The following is a 21,490-nucleotide window of genomic DNA, read 5'->3' as shown; positions in this document are numbered from 1 at the left end:
TTTGTATTGTGCTCACCGGCTTGAATTTGAACAATTCTTTGGAAGTAAGTTTCACTGTATCCATACATATTTTCTGATTGAAAATTACACACTAATGCCTGTTGAAAATGTATAATGCTTTCCTGTCTTTCAAGTCAATTTAAACTAAATGATACCAAGTAATCAGATTTAACTTTTGCTTTGGACTCTTTGCAATAACTTCCAAACTTTTTGTCTTGATTTATATTCAATATAATTATATATTCAAACAAAATCTTTGTTTTGTAATAAAGGTTTTCTGCAGCGAACCTCGAGTGTTTTGGACTGTCCGTCAGAGTATCAAGCTGTAGATACGCATGCCAACACACCTGGTATTCATAAGTATAGCTGAATTGTGCATCCACCATATGGATGTTGCAGCATTTGTCTGGTTCCATGTAGAAGCGAAGCTGCTTCTTCCAGGCCCAGGCGTCCGTACTAGTAACTCCTGCCTGGTTAAGTTGCTTCACGACACTGATGTTATGGATGATATGCAGGATCAAGGCCTTCAGCTTCAGCTGCAGGACACTGGACTCTGTACAGGGAGACATGCGTGGCTATCAGGATGGCAGAATCTTTAAAGTTACACCAATAACAAACTTTGACTGGAAAAGAGGATCATCTTTAAGTGTAGAAAACTGGATTCAACTACACCAAAAATATTTTGCATTTGTGATTAAAAATAACAAAGCACATAGTGAACAAACTTTTGTAATACACTACATAGAGCACTGTGTGCGCCTCTTTAAAGCCTTATTTCTTCAAAGCAAAACTGTCATCAATATTTCAATAATTTTGTCATTACTATTTTATTCCATGTTTTGGGATTGGCATAAACTGGTCGTGAGAACTCTGCCTGGCACTCTTTAAGCTACTTTACTGTGAACAGATAGTGGACTTTAATTGTAAGCAGATGGAATGGCAATATCTTATGTTGCCATTAAAATAGTCTCCATTTGGAAGGAGTAAGGGGAGGTGTTAAAAGTAAAAATTCAAGATTGATAGGTGACAGGAATAATTGGGACCACTTAGTGTAAACAAACCTGACATCTTGGGTGGAATTTTTCAATTGTATGCGGTAACTTGGACATAAAAACACAATTCAGAAACCTTTGTCAGGAATGTATAGAGCCACAATGATATTCTGGAAAGTAATAGTGACTAGTGCTGGTTTAAATGTCATATGACTGCTGAGAAATGCACTTGAAGCAATTTTGAAATGGTCATAGTCACCGTTTTGTCCAGAAGCTCTAGTTATGTTATACCTGAGGTAGTTTGAGAAAAAAATTTTCACAGATGAAAAAATAAATAAGGAATAAAATATAGTAAAGAATTGAACTGTTACGTACATAGTCTAATATAAATGTTTGTATACTTGCCGTCTAATGACTTATAAATAATCAAAAGAATTATTTTTTACTGCCCGACCACACCAAAAATCCAGTTGGTCTGAACCAAAAGAACTTTTCAGACAAACTTTTAAGCCTAGATCTTTGAATCAAATCTTCTCTATCGACTACTTCTCTGAAGTTGGGATTTGATTTTGTCAATTATAATTACAGTTGAAATGCTATCTTCTTAAAGCTGCTTCCATATTGATACTGATATTAGGCCTGGCACTAGAAGAATACAAAATACCTTGCCATATTTAATGCCACTCTCTCGTCACTATGCTAAAGAGCCGCTAGCACCCTACTCTCCTTGTGGTTGATGGCCCATTTATGGAGATTGGCTAATTAGATTATCCTTCTTGCCATTACTGTAGCTGCTCTAATTAGTACCACCACTCTACAGCCTCTTCAGCTACCTGGTTGTTTTAGAAGAGCCAGTAATTTAATGATATATCATGGAAATTACTGCTATTTCAAGTATGACACCAAGACATTAACAAAATGAGGCATATCATCTTTAAACATATGATTGTCTCTTTCAGTGTCATGCTGACATGTTACAGCTGTCTGACTTTCTAAAAAAAACAGTATTACTCTGCAGAGCTTTTCAATGATACATTCTGTGAGAGCTTTGGAATTTGGCAGCAGTGTCCCGTGAAATGATGCCACAACCAGGGTTATGGCGGAGCTTTTCATCTCATGCATGAATAAGAAATCTTGACTTAAATTTAAAGTCCTTTTTGCAAATGCAAGTTCTTAGGAAAAACTCAGCCGTCACGCTTTATGTACCCATATCTTCAGCCCCAGGTCATTAAATTAGCCTGCCAGCTACAACTTTAAACTGTTCTGCCCCTCTGCAGCCTCTTGCGTCTCACTGGCTGTGAAGAGATTCACACAAGAGCAGTGATTTGGCATTAATCTCTCAGTCTTAAGTAACAACCCAAGATTCTGATTAAAGTGTAATCATTAACAACACAGAAGGGAGTCTGATAGTGGAAGAAAGTGCAAGTGTCAAGTAGCAATTTTTTAAAAGAGCAGTCACAAAGAAGGGCCAATGTTAAGAGTATTATCAGAAAATAAAAGAAGCAACAAAGGGCTGAGCAGTCTGCCGCACAAATGAATAGGCCTATCATGTATTTAGTTTGCGGAAAATCGATTCAAATACTTCAAGACTTCTTAAAAACAAAGCAGACATTGTTACTGTTTGTGTGCCAGTCTATCATCAGACATTGTTTTAACCTTTGCATGTTGAATGACATCCCAGATTATGATCAGAGTTCAGTGATTAACAATACAGGAATATAAAGTATACAGCTGAGAAAACTTTAGGAATGAGGTGAGGATGTTGTGTATGTACTTGAATATGTGAAAGGAGTCCACTCTGGCTTAAAGTAACACACTACCCAAAATTGGTGTTGGTCTTTAACACCACTCCAACCATCATTAGCTATTTTTTATTGAAGTATGAAATGTGAACATGCCAACAGCTTACGTGAATGGTTACAAATTAGTTGATTTATGACCACTAGGGGTCAGAAGAACATCAAAAAGAAGTTGAGGTTCACAGCTATAACTACATAGCCACTACTATATTCAGTTTATATTTAGTTGACATGGCTAACATGTTGGAAAACAATTGCCTACTAAGACTGAACGTGGAGCAAATTTTAGAGGCACCATGTTCTTATACAAACTCATCGAGTAGATGAGTTGTCACAAATGTTCATTCTCTCTAGAAACCATAAATTCAGGTAAAGGCAGAGCAAACTTGAAAAAAAAATATATATATATAATCCTGAGGTTGTCTTTCCACTTTATGAATGTAGAGATATAGATAAGAGACAAAGTCATTAGGTACAGCTAATATCTTTAAAGTCAGTACATTGGCTTGTGTACTGCAAATAATTAAGAGACTGAAAAAAATACTTCAGATATCAAATTAAAATAAAGTCATCAGTCAGGGAGACTGGAGCTTTGAGTTAAATAACCATGTGTTAAATGCGTTGTTTGTTTCATTGATAGTTTTCAGGATATCTGTTTCCCTAAATTCCTGCTGTTGGTTGAAAATTGCATTTTACCTTCAATATTTATTTTTCATCCTGTAATGAACAAACTGTGGCCCAGCTTGTCGGTCAACTAGAAGTGATTAAAAAGTCTAACATTTGGTACAGTATTTTCTGAAATTCTGGGAGAACTTAAACCAGTTGGAAAGGACACAGAAACTCTAAATTAAATGCATGCACACAAACACAGGTCCTACCTGTGTTCGAGTTGTCATCAGAGCTGGTGTCCACAGTAGTGTAGTGTGCCAATTTGCCATTAAGCTCAATCTCCAGCTGATGCAAATTTTGCTCTTTTAAAGCTCTTTCCACATCTTCAGTAAACTGGATTTGCTCAGCCAGACACAGAATCTACACCAGAAATCAAATGATTTCATTACTAAAGTCCGTTAGCATTTAATAAAGAGTTGCTATGAGTTATGTTCCCAGGTCACAGTATTGTAAGACTGAGAAAGCAATGGATTTCATACACGAGTAATCTAGGATTTAAATTTGAACAAAGTAATAATATTAAAGAAATATAAATAACAATTTACAACAGCTGAATCACACATCACACATCACAAGCTTCGGATGAATATTGGGAAAAAAAAAACTGTTTATCTTAAAAACATCACCTGTGATGGATAGCATGAGGGGTCCACTTCCCCTTTCTTCACTGCTAACACGCATTCATACAGCAGGTGCTTCAGAGTCTCCTTCATTTCCACGGACAGCTCACTCAACCACACCTAGAAAGGAGATACATATTTTATGCACAGCCACAAATAAAGAGAATGTATGAAGCCCCTAACATAAATACAATATACTTCAAACATCCATCCAACGCTGAATGTACAGGCTGTACATTCAAGCAAAAGTCTCCAGGACAGCTTTACCTCCACGAGGCTGGAAATGCGTACAAGATTTCTGAGTGGCACTACTTCTCCCTCCAAAGAACACATGGCAATAATGTGCTGGCTCTGTTCATCAAACACAACGCTGTGGATGCCTGCACAGATAACACGTATGCTGATTACTTTCACTCTGCAACAGAATATGTGCTATGATCGGAGCAATACAAGTAAGAGTGGAGAGAGGAACGGGGGAGAAGAAAACAAAAGACAGTGGAGCACAACAAACAACAGAGCTGAGATTAGAGCAAAATTAAAATGTGGTCTCTGACCTGCAAAGAGTTTCTTGAGGTGTGACTGAATGACATTTGGGTTTGTTGCCTGTCCAAGAATCTCTAACAGATCATCATCTCCAATGAAATAGAACCGTGGGAAAGCAGAACGCTTCTCCTACAATGATCAAACAAAACACATCAACAAAGAAGTTGGGATGCTTGTAGCCCATGCAATAAAGTGGTCATGTTTTTGCACAGAGAAATGTGTGTGTACCTCCAGGAACTCATTGAGTGACTTCTGGCAGCGCTGCAGCTGATCCAGTATGGTGACCAGGGAGCTTCTGATGCCAGCCCTTGAGCTCAGGGAGATGACCCTGTTGTCCCTCTGGATGTCTGACATTATAGACCTGTTACGCATGCAGAGAAAGTATTTGTGTTACTGTGCATAAAATCTATCAACAATAAAAAATGTAATTGTTAATTTCTCCCTCAAGAACTGATTATTAACTGTAATAAACGTGCATCATAAACACAGATGCTGTGCAGCAAGGAGAAATTAACTCCATTCAGGATATAGATGAACAGCTAAAGTATTTGACAGAAGATATGGGCTGAAACACTGACTGAGTGTTTGAAAGGCAACTTTAAGATTTAATCTGTGTTTAATATTAACATCCAACTGATAATACTTTAATTTACACGATGAATTTCTGGGACTGAGCAATCATTTCCTCAAATGTCACAAGTAAGTATGACCTGCCTTATTTTAAGGACACCCAGTTTGGCATTAATGAGTAAAAGCTCTCTGGATGTCAGCATTTACGGTCACACACACTCGCAGTACCTGAAGTCTTCATCGACCCGTTTGAAACGGGCCTCCTCTCGGGGCAATGCTCCTCGTCCAAAAATGGGCTCCAGATAAACCCAGCGTCTCTGGATGGCGTTCAGACTGAGCAGGTACTCATCTAAGTCTGAAAGTCGAACCTCCCACAGACTGACCTGGATGTACACAAAGTACATACAGTAACATCACTTAGTGTTGCTTCATTAAGGAGTAGATCTTGATTTGTGGCACATTAAAAAAAATATGCACCAGTACAAAATAACAACATTTCATTTGATTAGGTTACATATACTATGGTTTTTATTAAACAAAGTCAGAGGGAAGCTATGTTTCCCAAAAATACAAACAAAGTACATAAAGATTCTGAAAATGTATTCATAGATTGAAGCTTTTTGACCCGACCTTGTCCTGGAAGCTGCGGTAGTAGGGAGAGTCTTTCAGAGACTGCAGCAGACAGCGGTTATCTCCCACCTGGATGGGCAGACAGTGGCGATAAAGCTCAAGTTTGCTAATCCTTGTGATTTCATTTAATGGTATCAGTAGATATTTCTGCATTTTCCTGAAAACATTGTTGTGCCTTCCACGCACTCCCTCCAAGTTAACTCTCTTAATTGACCAAATCTTTTCAGATGTATTATGTGCAGGAGGGGGGTCATGATGGCTTCTACTACAGATGACAGGATTATTAGAAACTAGTGTTTTGGCCTAAAACAAATAAAAGATAATATTTGTCAGGTACTGAAAACCAAAGGCCGATGCTGTGAGCCAGTTAGACACCCTTCTCCCTCACGTGAATCCCATCTGCTTTGAACAAAGTGGGTTATGGTCAAAGTGTTGATATTAAAACCAAGTTGGATAACCAGTTAAAATAAACTGTACTGATCAAATTTTAAAACAGTGGTTCAAGTGTGTGTTTAATGTTTTTGAGTCTGCAGGTTTTTGTGTGTTTCTGTGTGTCTACCTGGTTGACTATATCCTTCCAGTCCTTGATGAGGGTGAGAGTGCGCCTACTGCTGTCTGTGTACTCAGTGAGGGTGAAAGTAGCTGCAGCTCCCCACAAATCCAGCTCTCGAAGTGCTTCTCTGATTGTCACCTCCGCCTGAGCCCGGCTGTTCAGATCCTACAGGAATGTACAAGCACGCACACCTGTATCACTACTTGGGGTGGAGGGTAAGAGCTTTTACCTATCTACCACCTGTGTGCCCTGTTAAATTTTCAATACAAGAGTTGAAAATGTTTTACATTGAAAATCTAGGATGAGAAGAAAAACATTGATGTGTTTACAATAAACGTCATTGTACAATAATCTCATCTGATCAAAACTAGCCAGAACATCTCAACATATTTGGAAGAAACACTACGGTGATTAAAAGTGCAGCAATGGTCCGCCCTCAAAACTGGGTGTGTAAGTTACTGATGAAACTATGATGTTTAAAATATTTCATTCATAAACACTGCATAGTTTTATTTGTGTATCAACATCAAATTGATCAAACCATATTAAAGATGGACCATCTAAAGTGAGTCCCTAAAGAAGTGTGTGCTTCCACGTGTGTTTGTACGAACCTTGAGCTCCAGCGCTTTCTCGATGACGGTATTTGCCACATCAAGAAGGTCATTAAAGGTAAGTTTCTCTAAGGTCGTCCCTCTTGGCAGACCGAGCAAACGAAACATGTCCAACCAGTGGTCCTGGGACAGGTGTTCCCCACGCACGTACTTCAGCACTGGAACCATGTTCTAGACATAGAGGTGAAAAGATTTAAACAGAAAAACTTTTTAAATCTAGCTGAAGGTTTGGAATGAAATGTGCCCCTATCAAATCTCACTTTTGAGTAGATACAATATTCAATTCTTCCTTTAAGGGCAATACTGTTGCTTACTTTTTGCTTTGTATCATTATAACTATACATTTGCTTTATATATTGAGAACCATGAAATTTGGTGCAAATATGAAGGTTCACAGAGGATGAATCTGTCCGGTTTTGGTGAATGCAGGACCTTTCTTTTGTTTCTGCACCACAGCACTGACAAACATTGTCAGCAGAGTCTAAAACTACTCATACCTTGTATTTGTCCACTTCCCCTTGTAGTTTAATAGACATGGCAGTGGGCTGCTCCAGTTTCCGTAGTCTGTCCTGCCACGTAAGCAGAAACTCCTCAAACACATACGTCTTGCTCCTGTCAATCAGAAAAACACTTATTAAAGCATGACTGAACGCATTGTAATGATACAAAATGTAAAAACAACTCCAAGTTAATGTTAAGATCTATGAGGCCTAAACATAAGCCCCTACCTGAATGTGATCCAGTCCTCATTGGCCTTCTCTGTGAAGCCCTGCTGCCACTCCTCATACAGACCCCACATCTGGCTGTACTCCTCCATGTCTGTTTTTGTCTTTTCCGCCAGAGAGAAATCTGGAGCCTCCAGATCAAAGTAAGTACAGTCTTCACTGAGGAGAGGAGAGGAGAGGAGAGGAGAGGAGAGGAGAGGAGAGGAGAGGAGAGGAGAGGAGAGGAGAGGAGAGGAGAGGAGAGGAGAGGAGAGGAGAGGAGAGGCGAGGCGAGGCGAGGCGAGGCGAGGCGAGGGGAGGGCGGAGGGGAGGGGGGGGAGGGGAGGGATGTGATTACCCAGATTTTTTTATTCCTTAAACTTTGTCAAAATAGACGTATAACATGAGACACGTATGTTTTTACAGGAGTTTGTGGTGGCAGCTCTGCAGTCTGTACAGTGGTGTTATTTTGTAGAGTGCATGAATAAAATATGATGTATGTCATTCCAGGTTAGTTACTGCTACATAGAAATGTATCAGTAATAATATAAAGTTGCTTTAAATACAAATCGATTACAAGGAAACCAAATTCAAAAAAGTGTCTGTCACTCAACAGGAAGACACATTTTTGTAGTGTTTCTGAATTAATAATCAAACTTGTGGCTATGATCAAAACAAATACGATCCTAGTTACTCACAATCCCAAAAGCATAAAAAAGATTTACACAAGTTCTTCTTGAGGGCAACAAACATCCTTAGTACTTTAGCTATTCCTGAATCTCTCAGTGAAGAAACATACAACTTTAAATTTAGCAAATTCAATCAAACTTACAGCAGTTTAATGCGCACAAGCTCGAGCTCCTGGAACTCTTGCTGCTTATCCCTGATAGTCTGCAGACACGCAAGTAGGGCAACATGATCCCCAGTCTCCAGCATGTCATCTTTAGGTTTAAGCTGGTCCCAGCGTGCCTTGAAGCGATCTAGATCTGCCCTGTAGGCATTGATACCATCTGTCACATTACTTCGCATCACCTCCACCTAAGAAAGAAACACGCATGAGAAAAGTTGAAATTGGGATACAGTAAATGGATAAGGGAAAGCAAAGATACTGTAGGACAAAACAAGAGTCTTAAGGTAGATATAAACAAATATGTGTTGTGTGTGAGTACACGTCACCTGATCTTTGATCATGAGCTGGTGGCTCTCCATGACAAGCTCCAGTTTGTCCCACTTGGCCCTCAGAGAGGACAGCGAGTCCAGGCTGGCCCCTGCCACCACACGCAGCAAGCGGTTCTTCTCCTCAACACACTGGAACTGAGGGAGGATCTATACATATACATGAAGGATATTAGTTAATTTCCAATTCCATATAACACTTTTTGGCCTACCCCAAGACACTGTTATAAATTCAACATCAGAATTGTAACGAGGCACACAGCATTAATGGTATGAAAAAGATGAAAGAAGACTAAAGTCCTTTGACTGTAGCAAAATAGATTTGACTGAATGGTGGAAAAAAAATTATTTCTAAAATTGTCATGCTAATCGTGGAAAAGGGAGTGAGGAGAAACATATCTGCACACGCCTAAAGCATTAGTATCATCATTCAAGGAAGATCCGAACCAGGGTTTGGCAGTGTGTATGTCTTACTTCAGGTTTACGGGCGCGTATCTGGCTATATTTGGCATTTGCCACACCAATCTCCTCCATGCTCTCTGGTCGAGTGGACAAGGCCTCCATCGATTCTGACACAAAACTGTCTATGGCTTGTGTGTGGCCTGAAAGCAGAAAGAGGATGGTATGCATACCGAAAAGGAAACAGAAAAGGGACAGCATGGGACCAAAAGAGGGAACGACACAATTGAGGAAAAAAAGAGCAGAGAAAGTAATCGTAATGGGGGAAAGCTATTTACTGTGTGACTGGTGTAAAATTGTAAAACTGTGTAAGACTGATTACTTTATATAAAAATATTTAATGCTGCAAAAGTAAAGAAATAACATGGGTGTTCAGGTAAAGTATTTGTATCCTTCCATAAAATGTATAAAAAATAAAATTTAAATAACAAGACAATCAAGGTGTCTGTGTTTACCTTGTATAGACTTTCTAAGGGATAAGAGCAGCAGGTCAAACAGCCTCTGGATCAGGTCATCAATGACGGCTTTTACGGGCTCACAGTTGACTGTGATACAGTCTACCTTCTCCTGACTGACAGAGAAAAAAGGAAAGGACCAATGCCTGAAACTTGGTGCTGGTGTGTAAATTTCCTGCATATTTGTGAGGTTAATTGATCATTTAACAGTGGAAATGACCCAAACAAGTGAATTTGTTCCAGTCAGCTTCAAATGCCTAAAAAGATCACTGACGCATGCACTAATGCTGATTGATAGCAGAGACCCAAAGATCAAAAAGTTCAAAAAGTTATAATTTTGATGTTTGGGCTTTTGGTGCTGTGATTAAATAAACCTTCTTAAGTGTTGTCCGTTTCAGAGGACTGAACCCGTACTGATAACAAAACCGATCGTTCACTCTTAACAACTGCCTTTAGATGTTAAAATAATAAGTAGGCATACAAAACATTACTTCTAAAACAAAGCTATGTTTTTGCCATTTATACTTTTCTATTGCATAACTATGAATATTATTCAATTCCATTTACTTTTGTTCATTATGTGTGATTTGTACCTGGGTAGCCGTTCTGATTCTTTCCCTCTGGCTTTCAGGGCCTTGAAATTTCGTTCCCAGTCCTGCACAGAACTCAGATGCTTCTCCACTAACTTCTCCAAATCCACCTGGCCGAGCACCACCCACTCCTACAACACACAGCCAGAATCACAGTGAGGTTGTTTACAGTTCATTTTTCCTTTTTTTTTTTTTTTTTGTTTTGTTTTGTTATGTGTCTGTGCCAAAGCAGACATGCGCTACGTGGCCTAATGAGGCGTTGATGACGAAATAAAAACAGAACTAAAGTAAGGGGAAATAAAGCAGAAGTCTGGTGTCGGCTGAGGGCTTCCCCTGTGATTTAGATATGCATGGCTGCAGACAACAGGGAAAAGATGATACACTGCTCTCATTGTTCTATCAGGGTAAATTGAAGGGGAAATGCTAACAATGAAAACAACAGAGCTTCAGTGTATAGAAAGAATAGCATGACTAATCCAAGTTTTACTTTCAAAGAAAATAGCACAGCTATGCCTCACTGCAATGAGCAAGGTGACAAAAGGCTAATCAGTTAACACTCATGTACAATAACCTAAATGAGTGTTGAAATACAGCATCACATCAGAACAATACTGGTTATAAAAATGAATATTGAACCTCTGGAGCAAATTATAAATCTATTTGTATTTCACAACTAAGAGAAATGATCTCATGTTGGCTACTGAGGCCTAATCGGCTATAGAGTGTCAAAGAATAGCATCATGCAGAGCCATTCTTTCTTTTAGGAAGCTAAATAATAAATCATTCACAATTACTAGTGTCAAACTCATCTGTTGTTTAAACACCTTGAACTTGTGTTGTACAGCCTGCAGGCGGCTGAAGAGGTCCTCGGCCTTGCTGAAAACGGTGAGGAACCCAGAGGCGTTTCTATCAATCATGATGTTGAAGATAAGCTCCTCCCCCTGGGCGCTGACCCCTTTAAACTGGTTTGGGATTGAGATGAAACGCTTCATCTCCCTGAAATAGCGTGCCCGCACCTCCTCAAATGGTGGACGGAACTGTAAGCGGCCCTGCCTGTTAAGAAGGACACAAATCAATGACATCTTTGTGTTACAGAAAGAGAAAGAAAAAGGTGAGAAGCAACCACAACATGTGAGAACTAACATGTGGGAGAAAGGTCAGAGGTCACCGTTAGTGGTTCACGATCAGGAGGAAATACAGTACGTGTGTGAGAAGAAGACAAAAAGATGACAACCCACACACGCAAAAAGAGGTACAAGGCAGAGAGACGGAAAGTTGAACAATGGAAATGTGTGTGCACTGACTTGAAAGTGAGGTCTATGTGTATTTCAGGTAAGTTCTTGTTCAGAGCTTCCAACCCAGTCTGGTACTGGTGCTCAAGAGCCTTGTACAGCTGATGGTTCCAGTGCTGACGCCACGCTCGCATGTCATCAGACCTGAAACCCTACACACGCGCGCGCGCACACACACACACACACACACACACACACACACACACACACACACACACACACACACACACACACACACACACACACACACACACACACACACACACACACATTGATTTTATTTTTCCAATGAGGAGAAATACAATTTGTTGTTTTGTTGTACATGTTGACCAAAGAAACACTTTTTAAAGTCATTCATTTTATATCATTTGCTTAATGACACTGACATATATATTTCACACACATCTGCAGACAAACATCTATATGAGCCCCAATGGTTCTGTATTAGCCTCCGCTATCGGACGGTTCAGAGCTCGAAAGAGGATTTTAGCCAACTGGTGACATCATTCTTTGTGAGATCAATTCTGAACAAATAGTAACTACGGCGCTGAATGGTGACCTTTTCAATTTTGACAAAACTTGTAGTTTATCTTTATATTTATGGTTTAAATTCAAGCTGCTTTATAAAAATAATGTATTTAGTAAAAATAAATCACAGGAAGGCCAGCAGCAGAGACACACGTCCATCTCTAATCAATACCTGAGCCTCCAGAGTGGCAAAGCCAGTTCGGAGGTCCTGCAGACCGTCCTTCCACCGCTGCTGATGTCTCAGCAGGTCAACATTCATCAGTGTCACCACCTGAAAGATGAACCCAGAGATGCACACAATTTACAGAACAATAATTCTTACTAATATCAGAATAAGTGGGGAAACCAATCACATTTCCCACCTTGTCGATAAAATCAGTGTGCCATTTTCGTAACTTCCTGTTCTCGGTGGAGAGTTTCTCAGCAGCCGACTGCAGCTTGGTAATGTACACTTCTAACTCTTTGGGGTTGTCCCATGTGATCTGCAGTTTACCACCCGATTCCTTTGACTGAGAACGCGGATTCTGGCAAAGAATAGCAGATAAATTATCTCCAGTCATAGACACCAAATCATGTTTGGCACATGTGTAAAGTATGTTCGTGAAATTTCAGAAGTTCCTATACTTTTATTTCAACCATGAAAAATACAAAAATAGAAAACAATCATAGATTTTTCTTATATATGCATTAGGTGAGTAAGTCATCAGCTTCCAGTACCAGTTCATTTTATTAAACTACACCTATGTAAAAAATACGAATAAGCATACGCTGTGCGCAGTACCTTGATGACCTGTTCAAAGGCCAGCGCAAGACTCAGCATCATAGGTCTCTGAGAGGGGATCATCTGCTGATCAATGGTGTTGTAGAAATGGGCCACCTGCAACACGATAATACCAACGTGAGACAAACTATAACAGATATGAATATTTGATGATGTGTCTTGACCTCCACACCCACCTGTTTTAGGACAATGGCCTGCCTGTAGAATTTGTCTGCAGTATTAGCAGCCTGTTGTATCTTGGCTGGGATGGGAAAGCCCAGGGCAGAGAGCTGCCTGACCTCTCTGACCAGACTGACCAGTCTGTCCGAGTACTGGATCTTCAGCCTGCCGTCCACATGGTCCAAGTCCATCACACGGTTACTGGCCTGAAGACTGATGTGGGAGAGAATCAAACTGGAGAACTGCAGAATGTAAAATCCATTCAAAGCAGCATCCATCACATTGAAGTGCCTCTGAGCATGGTGCTAAATGAAGGGACGAGGAGCATGAAAATGAAAGAGGCAAAAAACAGAAGTAAACATTCACTGTAGCATCACATCTCTGCTGAGCTGTCGCAGGGCTCCTCTCAAACTGATACAATAATGGGCCGAAATCCTTTCAGTGACAGTAAAGATAGATTATAGTTGATCGCGTTGCTCTGTGTTTTTTCTTGTGCGTATTATCAGAGTTTGCAGCATTTCCAACCTGATCCCTGACTTTGGGTCAGCCAGTCCAGACAGTATATCTCTCGACCAGTCCTCGAACTGTTCCTGTTCATACACCCTCAGAACTTCCAGCAGGTCGTCACAGAAATGCAGGAACCCTTTAAAGCCAGACAGGTCTGAAAGCAGAGCCTCAGCTATGCGAACAGAGTCTTCCACCTAATGTAAGAATGCAAGCACATGAAAACCAAAGAAAGTGCACGCTGTTTTTTTCAATGTCATAGGAATTATTTTATATGTAAATATATACATAACAAAAACTTTGGTTGTATCATCAGTTGTTTTTATATCTTTAACACAATGAAAGTTTACTCTTTTACATATTGAGGTCGGTGATGGACCCGAAAGTTCATTGTATTTGGTGGTCAGTCACATTCACTATATGTGCAAAAGTGAAAAGCCACAGACACACTCATTTACCTTGTGTAAGAGCTGTCGCACCCAAACAATTTTGTTGACCACCTCAGGGAGGTTCCTGCCAATGAGTGGACCAGACTTGTCTCCGGGGCCTCCGTGGCAACGACTCTCAAAGTCAGTCTTCAGACCTTAAAAAAAAAAAAAATCCATGTGGAGAGAGGTCAAAAATGAGAAGCAACAATGTGTCACCAATGATTTTCCCTACATGATACATGTCATGTAACATTCAGCCAACACTAGTATTCCTAGTCAGCCACTTGGTGTGAGAATATATATATATAGAGCTATTTAGGGACAGAGGTTTTCAATAACAGGACATCCAAGACAACAACTATAACCTTTTAATGACCCGTATTACTCAAACAATTTGTGACTCAACCTCTGAGACAGGAGCATCTTCAAAATGAATCTAAAATATCTGTATCATGTCTGCATCTGTGCCATGTCTGTGCATTCAGATTCGACTGAGTTTAGATACTGATAAGAAATGTAAGTTTTGGTTCTTGCAGTATTAATGAACTTTAAGGATTTTAAAAGGTTTTTAATTGTCTCCATGAGCACAGCCACTTTTCTGCTGACAGTATATAAATAGGTCAATCTACAATAATTACTTTTGCATTTTTTTTTTTTTAGAACACAAGTAGGTATTTGTCTCTTTAACCCAGGCAAACAGTTTGAAATTGTCAGGTCTGGAAAATATTATTGTTATGAAATATTAAAGTAGCATTCTTCAACAGTAAGGGAATTCAGCTCCTGGGTTTAGAAGAAAAGACAGCATGAACTGGGTTTATCTAAATTTGATCTATCTTGTTCCTTTGTGTAGAGAGAGCAGCCCTTAGTTACACCCAGTTGAATACATATACAAACAAGTGCTTTGAGACAGATCCGTGTACCTTTGTTGTAGTCTAGCAATCTGGCGAGGAGGGTCTCCCTCTCTGACTGAAGCTCTTTGCTGACGGTTGGACGTCTGATCAACTCCTTATGCTTTTGGAATACCTGCAACAGCTGGACAACAAACAAACAAGTATGTACTTTAACTCTCCGCATGTAATCGGGTCTTTCGTGACCCAGTTTCAAAAACAATTTTGATCAAAAATGTGTTGTTGATTTGTCATTTAATTTCCCCAAATGACAGAAAAAAGCAACAACAACAACAAATTAATGATGACGACTTACGTTGAACTATGGTTGGTTGACAAGAAAATATGGCATCTGTGGTACTTGATGGTCAAAAATGACCTGGTGGTGCGACCATCCCAAACCCAAGTTCAAACACACACGCACCCACACATACAAGTTCAAACACACACAAGTTCAAACAGACGCACACGCACAAGTTCAAAGCGCCGCATGTGAGAATCTGTTCTAACTAGTCCTTTGATGTGCCTTTGGGTGATAATTTATATATTATGCTTTATATAATATCAAACCAGAAAAATTGCTTTGAAACCATTTCAATTTGTTTTGTTTTTTTATTTGAAATGGTTTCAAAACATTTTTTGTCAGAACTATGACAGGCACCAGACAGTGATATTCCATCAAGACATTTTCCTTTGATCTTATTTATAGTAAAAATAATACACAATTTTGGCTTCTTTTTTTTTCTTTTTCTTTTTTTTTTTTTTTTACTCAAAAATGCAATATAATTTCATAAGAAATTAAGAAAGTGTAAAACCTGTGTCAATGAGTTGGAATGAATTTGGCTGACGAGGTTTGACCAAAAATATTGAGATGAATTCTCCATCTTACGCATCCCTCGTATTGCGTCCGCGAAGGTCAAACCAAGGATAATTCCCCAGAGCAACACACCCACACAACATTTCCCAGCATGAGCAGAACCGTGTGTTTCACTACCTGTTGTGGGTTGTCTCGCACATCAGCAATGTAGCTCTTTAGTCTGCCAGCAACCTCCTGCTCCGACGGAGCCATTAGGCGCTCAAATTGAGCCACTGCAGCTCTCCAAAGAGGCTGCAGAAGACAAAATGGTCATACTCCGGGTCTTTAGAATATCAAATGACAAAAACAGGGTAAAGATGCTATTTCATGACTTCCAAACTTTCTTTCGAGGTCAATTCAGGATGAGGTGGGCAGAGATTTGAATGAAGCCGAGATGTGTGGCTGTTAAGTCTACATAATAATGTGTCGATTGTTTATTGTGGAACCAATCGAGCTGCAACACATTGAAGAACCTACACGAACCTGCCTCCAACGAAGCAGAGACATAAGGTCGAACCAAGATAAAAACAAGTGCAACATGACAATACACGTGCGCATGAAGTTGTCTTTGACTAACCTCAGTGTAGGGGTTGTAATGCAGAGGGTTCAGTCCAGAGAATGGTTCGAAGACACGATCCGAAGTCAGAGCCTGCTGCTTCCCTCCGGGTAGCAAACACAGCAGTTTCTCATGAACCACACGAAGAGTCACCACCTGCTCGACGGAAACAGGAAGAGTTTATTCGCATATCGTCAATGTCCAATGTTTTATTTATGTATTATCAGGCTCAAAGGAGTCCCCAATAAAACTCACGACTTGAGACTGACTCTTTCTGCAGGAGCACAGTCTCCGTACTGTATTGGGTATGTGGTAAATTCGAATAACTTGTCATTTAAAAGAACAGAGATGTCCATAAATGTGGTACACTAACAGACATCCACGTATAACCTTCAGTGGAAAATGCTAACAAGACAAATATGAGACAGTTCTCACCCTTAGCATTTCATTTGCAAAGGAAGTAATACATTTTAATAAGAAGAGGAAATAGGAATCTGAACGTGTGCAACGGTGGCTATATGTATCTGAATGAATATTTCCCATAGTCCCAACTCCACTTCAGGGTCTTTCTCCTTCATGGTGTAAATTTAAAGACAGAATTTGTCATAATGGGTTTATAAGCCTGTCCTATTACAAAGGAGTGTGTTCATAAAATGGTGGATCTCTGTCTTTAGTTTATTTGTGCCTCACTTCCTTCCTTTTGGTCTGAAAAGAAACATCAAGTGAAAATTGCGCTTAAATGTGACTTATGCTTCTTTATAAACAAGTAGAAACAAGAAAGTGACAAATCCAAGGATATTTCCAGGTGTATTTTAACCATTGCATTGAATGCAACCATCGTGCCACACAGAGACATATGGGAGAAGGGATGAATATGTGCTTTTGAATTATGTTCATTTCACAGAAAGTAGAAAGTGTTTTGGTGTTCCTGGATCAGAGCCACGTCTCACCTCGTTCAATCTTTTTGCGAGGCAATGCAGGGTTTGCGGGCAGTGTTTGTTTCCCTTCCAAGGGTGGGGAGCATGTCTCTTCCATACCTGAGAAAAAAAATGCAACATGTTTTCAGTGACTGAACAAACACACTGACGACATCCTAGCTTTCTATTTCACGAAATGAAGATGGGTTTTCAGTCAGATTTTATGTTGGAATTCATTCTTTCTCGTCGAACTCAAAGGTTTTTATTTCTTACACCCTTCTGATGTTTTCCATACCTGTCCAGTCAGATGCTCGCAGGCTACAACCCACTGCTCACAGATGGAAACACCCGTTCTCAGGTTCTCTCTCAATGATACAAATGGCTCCTCGAAAATTTGAAGACCACTAAGCTTCCTCTGGACATATCTTCCCAGAGCCCCACCTTGTACATGCAAAGAAATAGAAAAAGAAAAGACGTCACGATTGACACATACAGATGAAAATTAAAACACACTGAATGTACATGTGATACACTCGTTACATTTTAATTGAAAGCAACATAATGTTTCTTATAGGCTATTGTCTCTGTAAGCTCAATATCTCAACATTTCATTGGTCACAAGCCATATGACATCATGAGAAGTTTTAAGGAAAACAAAGCCAGTTTCAGTTCTCAACAAATCTGCATTTCATCGGCAACACACTTGATATACACTGTTGTGTGAAAACAACATCAGCAAATATTTTGTTTTCATTTCCTGGTTTTGGTTTGTGTACGTCAGAGTCTCACCAATAACATCCATGAGTCGGACCATGCGGGTGTCTGGATAAGGATCGTAATCAGTCTGCCTCCAAACGTCATCCAGAGTGTCTCTGCTCTGTTCCACCAGATCCACAACATCCGACATCGACAAGCCATCCAGACTGACATACTCCTGGTGGACACACAAAGAGACACATAGTCTGCCATAATAGTCACCATTAAGCTTTAGTATTTTCTCTGTTCATTCACAGCTTTGTAAAATATCAGTTTCTAGAACAATTACTGAACGCTGTTTTAAAAATAATGTTAACGTTACTCCCAATTTTAAGGGTTTCAAACTTAAAATAACAAAATGTACCACAGTGTTAAGGGCTTTGTTTTACCAACGTATCTGTGGATTCATTACTAAGTACAATGACAGATTATAGTTCTCGTCTCAGTAATTTTAATTCAACCGCCCTGTATCCAAAATGGATATGTAGTAAAGGAAATCATTTTACTTCAATTTCCATTCTTTAGTATCAAGTCTTAATACATAATGTTTTGGCTGCATACCTTCTGTATGGGTTTGAACTGCTCAGTGATATGTGAAGCCCTTTCCCTCACACTGTTCTTCTCTGCAGACTCGGAGAGGTCTGCCCAGTACTGGAACTCATCACTGGGTGTCAGGATGCCTGCAGGTGCATAAAATATGAAGACATCACATGAAAATTATAACGCAATCTCGTTATCATCAGATTCAGTTGAGAAATTGTTTTCTTTTAAGTTTCATACAGAGCACAGGACACAATGTTAAGCTCCAGGGTTAAATATCAGTAATACCACTTCGATTATCATTCTATAGACACCATCATCCTGACCAGTGTATTTCTTTTTGCAAAAATATTTAGCAAATAAATTGCATAGATGTACCGAGGACATCTTCCTCCCTGTGGCCCTTCTTGTCAGATGGATTTGCTCCAGACTGGCGAACTACAGAGCCCAGGCCCATCTCCAGCTCACTGAGCAGGGCTGCCAGCTTGGGGTCAAACGCTGAACGCCAGCGCTCATCCTTGGGAGGACAAAGAGACAGACAAGTTTTAGAATCTACAATAAAATCTGCTCCTGCCTGCAATATTTTTTGGGCACCCAAAAATGTGTAACTATTGGTTCAGGAGGATACTTGTTTACAATGCATTGCTTTCATGTAATTCAAGTTGATTTTTCTTTTTTAATTTTACTACTCTAATACAAATATTGGAAAAGAAAAATCAAATATGTTCCAAATATTAGATTCAGAGACAAAATATAGTGATAATGATGTCATCAGCAAAGCCTACATTTCAAATAACATCTGTGGAGTTGTTCGGTCCACAGGAACAAACTCACCCTCAGCAGTACAGGTGCAAAAACCTGTTTGACAGCCTGGTAGAGGGTGTTGATGGGAGACTCCAGCATGGACGACACCAAGAGGCTATGATGAAGGTTATCTTCTGTGATCACTGTGGGATGCAGCTTGAAGAACACCAACACCTTCTCTCTGTTGTCCCCCTGAGCTTCAATCTGTAGAAAGAGGATAAAATTATTTAAAAAAAACAATTAAAAAAAAAAAGAGAAAAAGGGTACTGCTTTATTGTCAAGTCATACTTTGACATGTACAGCACTTTAATGAACCTTTTATTGTCAAATAATCGAGCATAAATGAGATCGAATTTACAAATTGTCCTTCATAGAATTGGTGTTTAAAATAGAAATGATAACATTGAGGGGGAATTTCTCCCATAATCATTGACATGTAATATTTCTAATATCTATATTTTCATATTCTAACTTCTAATATTGCAATGATGTTTTTAGTGATGGCTCTACCTTATTAGACAAGCGAAGGTCATTGCCATTTCTGCTGACAGACAGGACAAATTCATTTCCATCATCCAAGAAGTTATTGAGCTCTCGGCTGTCAGTCAAGGAAGACGAAGGCTTTATTCCATAGAAGTTTCCAGTTGTGGTCAGAATGAACTTCTTGCGGGCGTCATCTGAACCGTGGGGCATCTTTTGGCTGGAACTAATAATAAGAAAGCAAACAAAACAAAACAAAACAAAAAAAACACTGTAAAGGATCACACTATATGTGGCTTAACAATAGTTACTATAATGTTAATCCTCAAGCCTATTTCAACATATTTTCAGAGTTTTGATTTCAAAATAGGTGTCGTAGCATCTTATACCAGGTTTGCAGCAAATGAGAGGAACAAAGCGTCCCTGTAGTGATGTATCAGGCCCTGCCTTCAATCAAACCATGGAGTTTGTACTCTGTGATGTTTCTGCCAACCCAGAAACAAGAAACTTGCTCTTAGACCAGACGAGCCACTGTCACACGCCAGTAAAGCTGATTCTGATTCCGATGCGCAAAAGCAGTTTTATATGTGCCGATATCGTTGCTGAAACAACAATGGCTTATCAAAACAGTCTGCATCCACCCAGGCATCTTTGGTTAAGCAGCTTTATCTATTTGCGCGGCAGGACAGAAAGTTTTAGCAAAGTTATTGGGCAGCATCAAAGGCGTCGCCATGGCTGTGGCAGTACTAGCTAGCTTGCGAGCGTTAGCTCTTGCTTGTGAGGTAAGCGTATGAGCGAGCTGGCTTGTTTTCAGCGCGCTAATAAACTAATAGAAACGATGGTTTTATACCGTTTTGCCGCCAAACGTTCTTCTCTCGCAAGTTTTTTTTTTTTTTTTGAATACTTAATCCATGGATGGGAGCTGCAGCAATGTTGCTCGTGTCTCCGAAGCTAGCGTGGTTGCCAGGCAGCAACTACGGTCCGTTGTACCACGTGACACAACGTTAGTTCAATTCTACGCAATTTACTTAAGCAATTTACTTAGAAGCCCCGCCCCTTACGTGGTAAACGTAACCAACCAAATCGGCCGGCCCTGTTCGGATTGGCTTGGACTGGACCTTTTATATACAGTCTTGTGTCTGCGGGACACAGAACCGGGGCGGCTGCAGTTTCTGAATCAGGAGCTGCAGCTGCTCTTGTCCGGCTGCACCGGGTCAAAAACCTCCTCTGAAGGCAGGTGAGTCATTTGGAAGACATTAGGGCGGCACGGTGGTGCAGTGGTTAGCACTGTCACCTCACAGCAAAAAAGGTTCCGGGTTCGAATCCGGTCCTGGGCCTTTCTGTGCGGAGTTTGCATGTTCTCCCTGTGCTTGGGTGGGTTCTCTCCGGGTTCTCCGGCTTCCTCCCATCATCTAAAAACATGCACCTCAGGTCAGGTTACCTGGCGCCGCGCTAGTGGCAGCCTGCTGCAGCAGCTCCCCCCTGAGAGCCCCCTGCTGTAGTGAAGAAATTTCCCCTCGGGGATTAATAAAGTGTATCAAAAACAAAAACAAAAAAAAACATGCTGGTATATCTGCACAGCATGTGCACACTTGCCTTCATCAATTCAGCGTGACACTGCGATTCTGTGC

General features: G+C 40.1%; 1 protein-coding gene across 1 annotated transcript in view; it reads right to left on the bottom strand.

The window, feature by feature from the left end:
- Positions 1–20,823, bottom strand: part of dync2h1 (dynein cytoplasmic 2 heavy chain 1) — a 98,426-nt gene extending 77,603 nt beyond the window's left edge. The window contains exons 1-36 of the mRNA XM_069688999.1: positions 20,710–20,823; positions 19,890–20,085; positions 19,410–19,583; positions 18,954–19,092; positions 18,597–18,715; positions 18,069–18,213; positions 17,575–17,720; positions 17,313–17,399; positions 16,384–16,518; positions 15,945–16,058; positions 14,984–15,095; positions 14,094–14,218; positions 13,657–13,832; positions 13,149–13,344; positions 12,973–13,068; positions 12,554–12,715; positions 12,364–12,462; positions 11,676–11,815; positions 11,196–11,424; positions 10,375–10,502; positions 9,782–9,897; positions 9,342–9,469; positions 8,868–9,017; positions 8,524–8,729; positions 7,716–7,871; positions 7,485–7,599; positions 6,988–7,158; positions 6,383–6,541; positions 5,824–5,892; positions 5,422–5,576; positions 4,852–4,984; positions 4,635–4,752; positions 4,348–4,460; positions 4,087–4,200; positions 3,670–3,820; positions 348–553 (exon numbers count right to left, since the gene is read on the bottom strand). Coding sequence (XP_069545100.1) covers positions 348–553; positions 3,670–3,820; positions 4,087–4,200; positions 4,348–4,460; positions 4,635–4,752; positions 4,852–4,984; positions 5,422–5,576; positions 5,824–5,892; positions 6,383–6,541; positions 6,988–7,158; positions 7,485–7,599; positions 7,716–7,871; positions 8,524–8,729; positions 8,868–9,017; positions 9,342–9,469; positions 9,782–9,897; positions 10,375–10,502; positions 11,196–11,424; positions 11,676–11,815; positions 12,364–12,462; positions 12,554–12,715; positions 12,973–13,068; positions 13,149–13,344; positions 13,657–13,832; positions 14,094–14,218; positions 14,984–15,095; positions 15,945–16,058; positions 16,384–16,518; positions 17,313–17,399; positions 17,575–17,720; positions 18,069–18,213; positions 18,597–18,715; positions 18,954–19,092; positions 19,410–19,583; positions 19,890–20,072 — 4,965 coding nt within the window. The 5' untranslated portion in view covers positions 20,073–20,085; positions 20,710–20,823. The remainder of the gene's footprint in view (positions 1–347; positions 554–3,669; positions 3,821–4,086; positions 4,201–4,347; positions 4,461–4,634; positions 4,753–4,851; positions 4,985–5,421; positions 5,577–5,823; positions 5,893–6,382; positions 6,542–6,987; positions 7,159–7,484; positions 7,600–7,715; positions 7,872–8,523; positions 8,730–8,867; positions 9,018–9,341; positions 9,470–9,781; positions 9,898–10,374; positions 10,503–11,195; positions 11,425–11,675; positions 11,816–12,363; positions 12,463–12,553; positions 12,716–12,972; positions 13,069–13,148; positions 13,345–13,656; positions 13,833–14,093; positions 14,219–14,983; positions 15,096–15,944; positions 16,059–16,383; positions 16,519–17,312; positions 17,400–17,574; positions 17,721–18,068; positions 18,214–18,596; positions 18,716–18,953; positions 19,093–19,409; positions 19,584–19,889; positions 20,086–20,709) is intronic.
- Between the last annotated feature and the right edge of the window lie 667 nt (positions 20,824–21,490).

This window comes from Brachyistius frenatus, unplaced genomic scaffold (genome assembly GCF_029030835.1).
Source record: "Brachyistius frenatus isolate BFR_SWC_R1_liver_20210118 unplaced genomic scaffold, ASM2903083v1 Contig_1, whole genome shotgun sequence".
NCBI classification, from domain to species: Eukaryota; Metazoa; Chordata; class Actinopteri; family Embiotocidae; genus Brachyistius; species Brachyistius frenatus.
This window is presented reverse-complemented; position numbering and strand designations above follow the sequence as displayed.